Source organism: Phalaenopsis equestris, unplaced genomic scaffold, assembly GCF_001263595.1.
Source record: "Phalaenopsis equestris unplaced genomic scaffold, ASM126359v1 Scaffold235085, whole genome shotgun sequence".
NCBI lineage: Eukaryota > Viridiplantae > Streptophyta > Magnoliopsida > Asparagales > Orchidaceae > Phalaenopsis > Phalaenopsis equestris.
In genome coordinates this window covers 2413-10510 of record NW_018252974.1, presented here as the reverse complement: position 1 = coordinate 10510, position 8098 = coordinate 2413, and the positions used below count along the sequence as shown (strand labels likewise).

Genomic DNA, 8098 nt, shown 5'->3' with positions numbered 1-8098 from the left:
TCTTTCTCCTCCATTCGCCTGACTTAGCCCGGCTCGCCCGCCTCCCCTGCTTCCGCTTTCGCACCATCCCCGACGGCCTCCCCGAAGACCATCCGCGTCCCATGCTCGACTTCCTCAACCTCATGCAATCTCTCAGCTCCTTCTCCCGACAGCCTTACAAAGAGATCCTTACCCCGGCGTCCGGGATCGATCCCGATGGCTGGCCGCGGGTCACTTGCGTCATCGCCGATGGCACACTATCCCTTGCCTATGAAGTACCTGCGGAGTTGGGACTCCCGGTCATCTTCTTCCGCACTAGCAGCGCCTGTTCGTTCTGGGCTTATCACTGCATTCCCCTTCTTTTAAAGAACGGAGAGCTCCCTTTTCCAGGTACTGTTAATATAGATCAGCTTCGATTTAAACATCTACGATTTTCCGTTTAGGAAGTAGAACTAAGCAATAGCTTTGAGAGGCTTTTGAATAAGAGATTTTGAGCGATGAAATAGATTATTCTGTCGTATACTGTTTCAAATACTTCTCAGATGATGTTCTTTCGAGTTTGGAGTACTAGGTTAATTCATTAATTCTCGAATTAGGGGTTCTTACTTGCTGTTAGAAGGATAATATATCTTTTGAGGTTTTCTTTAGGTTAGACTATGCTATTTAGTTATTATCCGTATAGGCGAGTGGATCGAAGACTTGGAAGGCAGATGTTTGACATTAATGGTTAATGGATATTAATTGTACATCGTTCTATGGAGAAATCTTTAAGAACATAAAATTTAACAGGCCAAGAAAACCTGAAATCTCATCTATTACTCAAGAAAACATTCATCGAAAAGTTTAGAGTGTATGGCAGAAGATTTCTACCGAACTTCCATTCCGCATGGCAGAATCTTGCCTCTGGATACGAAAATTTATTTCATACGGAAGGTGTATGCATCTTGTATACGCCATCGATCTCAACCGTCGATCGGGAGAAAAAATGTATTTCGGTAGCACTTAAAAAAAAAAATTGAGGCCCACCGAAATACAAATTGGAAGACGTATACATCTTGCATACACCGTTCGTGTGGAATAATTTTTCCTGGATACTTCATTCAGGAGCTGGCATGAAGCGCATGGAAAGAAACAAAAGTAAAATAGACGTTGCAGGGGGAATGAGAATTTCAAAATTTAAAGCGGACATGACAATTGAATTCGACGAAGAAGAGGAAGAACCAGTGACACAAAATCTACCGGGAGAAGAGTAAAGCCATGTTTTGAACGCAGGAGATTGATTGGTAAGACATAACTGTTGAGAAAAGTCGTAGAATTGTGGTGATCGAGGTCTTTAGATTGTGTGGATGTAAAATTGATGTTTTTTCGGAAATTTACAAAAAGCTTGTATTTACTTATCTCGGACTCAAATTTTGATTTTTACAGATTAATTATCCTAACCTATATAAGAAAAGGTGCATTACACTATTTTCTCCTTTCATACACAGGAAAGATGCTATAGGTGTAAAAATCAATCTTTGAATGTGAGATAAATAAATGCATAAGAATTGAGTGGTATGAATGTTGCTATAATTTCATTTTAAAATTTTGAATTGTTAACTTTTATTTATTTATATATCTTATTGTTACACTTTCATATATGTACATAAAAAAATAACAAAAAAAAAAAAAAAAAAAAAAAGCGCAGAACTTGAGTTAGATACTTAAATAAACAAGAATTGTGTGGTACTTTTTCCTAAATTTTGTTCCCAGAGCTAAGCATAAGCAATTTCAGAGGGCGCCGATATGGATGAGTTGGTTCAAAATGTCCTTGGCATGGAGACGATCCTACGTCGCCGGGACCTGCCAAGCTTCTGCGTTAAAGCACGAACCGCCGATGACCCTGTGCTTCAACTCGTAACAAGATCAGCTGCAGACGTTTCCAAAGCACAAGGACTCTTGTTCAATACCACAGAATCCTTAGAAGGTCCGACCCTCTCCCTCATCACCTGCAACGTCCACAAAAACACCTATGCGGTCGGGCCGCTCCATGCTCTCCTCCCATTCTTCACCCCCGAGAGCCACTCGGCCAATCTCTGGGAGCAGGACCACGCATCGATGTCAGGCTCGACGCTCAGCCCCGCCGCTCTGTCGTCTACGTGAGCTTCGGCAGCGTTGCAGTTTTGTCCAAAGAACAACTCAGCGAGTTCTGGAACGGATTGGTTAACTCCGGCTGTAGGTTTCTTTGGGTTGTGCGGAATGATTTGTTGGCCGAAGCTGCGGCTGCGGGGGAGGTGTTCGGGGAGTTGGAGAGAGGGAAAGTGGTGGGATGGGCGCCGCAAGAGGACGTTTTGGGACATCCGGCGGTGGGGTGCTTCTTGACGCACAGCGGATGGAACTCGACGTTGGAGAGTTTGGCGGCGGGGGTGCCGATGGTGTGCTGGCCTTTCTTTGCGGACCAGGTTATAAATAGCAGATTTGTGGAGGAGGTGTGGGGGGTGGGGTTGGATATGAAGGATGTGTGCAAGAGGGATGTGGTGGAGAGAATGGTGAGGGCGGCGATGGAGGGGGAGAAGGCGGAGGAAATGAGAGGTGCGGCGGCGAGGGTGGCGGAGGAGGTGAGAGGAACCGTGGGGGACGGTGGGTCGTCTCGACGGGAATTTTTCCGGTTGGTGGACGATATAAGGGCCATGAGCTTGCATTTAGTTGGATAAAATTCCTGCTATTATATTATATATAAAATTTCTTATTGGAATTTTATCCAGTAAAGCGTACTCTACCGTTTGAATAAATCTTTGATAAGTGAAGCTATAAGGGTCTGTAGTTGGTTTAAATTTCAAAAGATTAAATCTAACTTATTATATTTAGTTAGTTTGATTCACTTTATAAAATTGTGATTTTATTTTTTTGTTCAAGGCAACGGGTTATTTGGACTTTTCATTATTGATTTGGTTAATAAAATTTTTTATTGAACAAAAAATAAAAATAAATTATATATATGTATATATATATATATATGCTACTTCCCAAGATAGGACACCCGGCGAAAAATCAACCTTGTTGAACTTAAATAGGTCCTAGCGGGCACAAAGCAAATCGTTCAATTGGCTGACTCAAGCAAGCTAATTGAATAAGCAAACGAACTACTGAACAACATAGGAGTGGGTAAAGTAGCACTCTGATTAGGAGGGATTTGACAAAAGTAATGATGATCTTGACAGTTAAGATGACCGACCGATAGTAAGAATTTCAAGGGCAACATCGACATTTCCTAATGTAACTTCCATTTACTATAAATACGACAACAATAACATTTAAAGATTAATTTTTCCCGAAAAAAGGACATGCGGGGAGCACTAAATTTTGGTGCTTCTAAAACTTTAGTTTGTTTCGAATTTCTATCTTTCTCTGCTTAAACTCTATTCCTATGGTGTGATTCATGAACATATCTTGTTTTAACATCCTGAAAGGTGCGATGAATATGAATAATATTACAGATAAAAAAGATGAACAAATCAAGAAGAAAAACTCCAACATCGGAGAATGATTAACAACAGTTTGTGACTCAACAGATCAATGAAATCAAGGAGCAGATGATGAAGGCAATCAAAGGCGCTCAAAACACTAAGAGAGCTCAAATGTGAAGGCTAACAACATTTCTTCTCCTGCACAGGATGATTACTCTGAACGATGAAGGATCACATGAAGCGGATCAAGACATCTACAACTTCGACAGTGTGGGCCTACCCCACTATACCATCACAAACACAACCATAAGGATGCATCACGACTCATGCCACAGAAAAATGCCTTTTCATGACAAATTTTTGAAACCAAGCCTCCAAAATGTTTGAAGGTCTCAACTTTCGACTACTATTAAGGACAGTCGAATCTGACCAACCACACCATCTCTTTTGAGTGGACCATATGTTTACCAAGATTCAATAATGCGCTCAAGTGTTGCTTTTGTTTAAAAAAAAACTTAGAATGTCGACCCTCATTAGTTTTATAAACCAATTCGCCAACGTCCAGAAGTCCTAGAGAAATTCACAAGCTCTCCTAAAACTGTGTCAAGGGCGAGAAAATCCATGCAAAGATTTATAACCTACTTCCAGAGAGAACTATTGGAAGTCCAGGATCTCGAACCTATGATCGTAGCTGTAACAATGACACTTGGAATCATGGAGAGCCCATTTTGCTACGACCTTAAGCTGTAGCAATCCAAGAAGTTGACTGGGCTATTTGAAGTCTTCAGCGACCGTATATGCATCATATAGTGTAATTCTCCTCTTACCGCCAAAAAAAAATCCTTTGATCGGTACTCACCAAAGGGAAGCAACCACGAAGGAGGTTGGAGACCAAGAAAAAAATCAATGTCCATCCGCGAGGCCCTATATTTAGAGAGTTGTAATCAACCTTTAAAACTGATTGGCAGGTAAAAAGGTCTATCTTGATGAAAAATTATATCCAACTTGACAAGCCAAAAGGCGCAACGAAAGGAGACCATCACCACCAACCCAAGAACTTGGTCAACCCACCATGCTAAAAGTCTTTATGTCCTAAGCAGTGGAAAGAATCTGAAATAAAAACTTACTTAAAAAGACACTTCCAATAAAAATAGGAGGGTATCTCCAAGACATAAAGAAATAATATGCGTATCATAAGGATCATACACATGACATGGAGGAATGTCAAAACCTCCAAAATTTGATTGAGAAGCTAATCAAAGTTGAAATGATGAAAGAGTCTGTAGCATCCAAGACAGTGGCTCAGCAGTAGGGAAAAGTGTTGGGCGATAAAAATCTCAACGAGCTTGCTCGAGTTCTGTCAATCCACATCTTAGGTGTTATACCAATCATATTTAGGAGAGGTGGTGAAGCAGCGCAAATGGTTAGCTTACTGCTCAAAAGTTTTCTCGATGGCTCTGACTCTGGGACACACCTCACAAGACTCATCAATTTTCTTCACTGATGAAGAATTACCTGCCAAAGGAAATCCTTACAATGACACTATATTTATTTCTCTCTTTTTTTTTTGACCTTCAAATGGAGAGTATACTTATCGACATTAGGAGCTCTATGAACATCTTCTTCATTTTTCAAGCATATTAGAAAAAATGGGCGGCAACAATTAGTTTTATTTTTCGGGAAGATGTGGTGTCTTTATAGAACCATACACATTCAAATTTTTAATTATTTAAATAATCAAACACAATATTAAAAATAATATATCATCTCAAGACAGAAATACTACTTTACAATGGGTTCGATCACTTAAAATGGACAAATTTTTCCCCTATCTATTCCTAAGACTAGATAGGGTTTAGATTATAGGGTCTAGATTTCCTACAAGGGCAAGTCCTCATAGTTAATTGCATCTCTAAAGACCTGAGTCTTAAAGAAAACTCTCAATTAATGTGATGAGTCAAATAGTTAGAAGTTAGAATTTCATGATTAAAGTGGTTTGAAAAATAAATAGAAGGTCCATATTGGAAGAATTAAGCTCAAAGAGATGGGTCTTATAATTTGATGATAATGTGTCATGGAAAGGTTCGAATGAAGGGATCGACTATCCAATGGAGGAGGTCTATACTCGAAGAATGATGGTTGAAGAGTTTGAAAATGACTGATCTTGAGTTTGAACTAATCAGACGAGGTTAAAGGATGGATCGAGATTACTTGATTTAGCTAATATATATGATTGAAAACTCTAAGCTAAAGGCAGAGTCAACTAAGAAGGGTTTCTATATGAGAAGTGAAACCCTAGATTCTATAAAGAATTCTAAAGGGTGGACTAATCTAGACTTTGGGAATAACATCCCCAGTCAAGCTACTCATGGCTTTCCATCATCTCAGGGACATGGGTATCTGTCAACTACACCAACATCAGAACTAAGAATCCTCATTAAATTCTGCAGCAAGGGATTCATAGTCTTGAAGCGGTCTAAAATACTTTTGTTAGTAACCATGGGTTACACCTTTCTAAGGTATTTCCTCTAGTGTCAGGGGGTAAGTTTATTTATTTATATGTCCCAATCCATAACATTAACTAGGAAACTTATCAAACTAATCTAGGCTTCAATACTCAGACTAACCTTGGCTAAATGTATGATCCTTAGTTTGATGACTAAGTAGATTTAGATTTTCTTTCTCTATACCTTAGAGCTATCGAGGTCCCCTTCAAAGACGCAATTCATGGATTGTTGATAAAGAATCTCTAGCTGTGTTGGGTCAAATACCTTCACGAATCGGTATACATAAAGCCCTAATTGCTTGTGATGACAGATCTGTACTTTGATGGTTCGACGATTTCATCTCAGAGTCCTTGATTGCAGACAGGATGTCACCTTTTTAGGACACGGTGATTCACCCTCTGCCTTTATGGCCCAGTTATGTTTGAACACAGTGTGAACCCTACGAGGTGACTTAGTTATTTCATATACCTCAATTTTTGATGAACCATTACCCATCTGAGATGTGAGAGACTCACTCTCTGCCATGTGGTTTAGCGAGAGCTTTGAAAGCCTCGAGATGCTTCTGTGAGATAATTATTCTTTGTGACACATCTTGCTCGATGTCACTTAAATGTCAGCAAAATTCTTTTAATCAAGAGTATTCTTGGGCATCCTCTAAGATATATTTAACCAAATGAATAGGTCCCTTTGAGAGTTGCTCTTGACCCTACAATAAGCAAACACACTTCACTCTCTGATTGTGGGTTGCTTTCATAGAGTCTTCTTTGTCGATATGTTCCAAAGCATTTTTGATCTAATCTCATTTTGGACGTACGCTCTTTGGCTATCATGCAAAGTTTACTTTATAAAATTTTTCCACACTCCTTTTATTTGTCTCCTTTGTTGCATATCTTTATCTTTTGATTCCAATTTGTCAATATCATTCATATGATCCAGAAGAGAGATTTACTCTGAAAAGAAAATCATACAATGATAGATAAGTTGACGACTCCAAATAAAAAAAAAGAGAGAAAAAGAACAAAAACACCCTCAAAATAACAACTTTTAGCCCCTCCTCCCGCATTAAGATCCACACATCACTACCCCTATGGAAAAAAGGCAAATGGGAAATCCTTGTCACCCATGGACTACTTCCATTTAATTCGTCGAAGTCCCTCTAAAAACATGGAACTACCATCTGGCTCGGTGAGAGGAGTAGTGTGGTCTCTATCAAATCTATAGATTAAGGTCTCCATTTCTAGATTGGCCTTCGATTCAAACCCTGCTTCGTCCGGACTTGCACTCAGGATAGGACATTGTTCCTCTCTTGATGACGGATGAGGAGAGGGTAGACTGCTTCTTTCCCTCTCAGCGAGGTTAATGAAGCCTAATGCGTCAGACCTCTTCGACCCCGATCAAATCATCATCTGGAATAGATGTGGCACCAGCATGCATAGCAGAAGGGCTCACAACATCATCACCCTCAATAAGTTAGCTCACTAGTAATAATCCACTGGATTACGATGGTTGTTTCAGAGATAGAAATAAGAAGGTACATACTAACCAGGGTTCAAAACCTTGTTCATTATGTCTAGTTAGAAATTGAGATAAAAGCTTTTTCTCATAAATACATTACTCGTGAATTACAATTAGTTGAGATAGATGAGGAAGGAATTAAGAAGAGGAAGGGCCAAGCAAGTTAAAATTCAAGGATTCACTTATGTATTTCTTCAACATCCCTTTAAATAAGAGAATTGTTTTAGTGTGATAGATTTTGGTCATAGTTCACACTGAAATAAATAATAAGTATTTTTAAAATTTCAAATTTTATGGGGCACTTAAAGTCAACTTTCCTTGCTATCTGCATTTTATGGGAATAAATATTGAATATTAAAAATTAAAGTTACATTGGACAGTATATTTTCGTCAGCAAAGCAATAATTTCAATGCATAATAATAGTGTTACAACATTTTCACAAAAGATTTCTGAGAGTTTTTTGCCCTTCTCTTTGGACTAACTAAGCTATTGTCCAATTTAACTTGATTCTTTCGAAGAACACTACGAAGCATAAGGTGAATTACAGTGACATTATATATGCTTAAAAATACAAGTATTTAATATTATTGTTAAAAGATTTAATTCCTCAGCAACTGCACCAAAAACTTAACAATAATTATAGATTTTAT

General features: G+C 38.9%; 1 protein-coding gene across 1 annotated transcript; it reads left to right on the top strand.

Annotated features, from left to right (window-relative positions):
* Window positions 1–13: 13 nt before the first annotated feature.
* Window positions 14–2773, top strand: LOC110039076 (7-deoxyloganetic acid glucosyltransferase-like). Its single transcript, XM_020744025.1, is given in 3 exon segments — window positions 14–369; window positions 1754–2080; window positions 2083–2773. Coding segments are annotated over 3 exon segments (1185 nt in total). The 5' UTR covers window positions 14–101; the 3' UTR covers window positions 2673–2773.
* Window positions 2774–8098: the final 5325 nt, after the last annotated feature.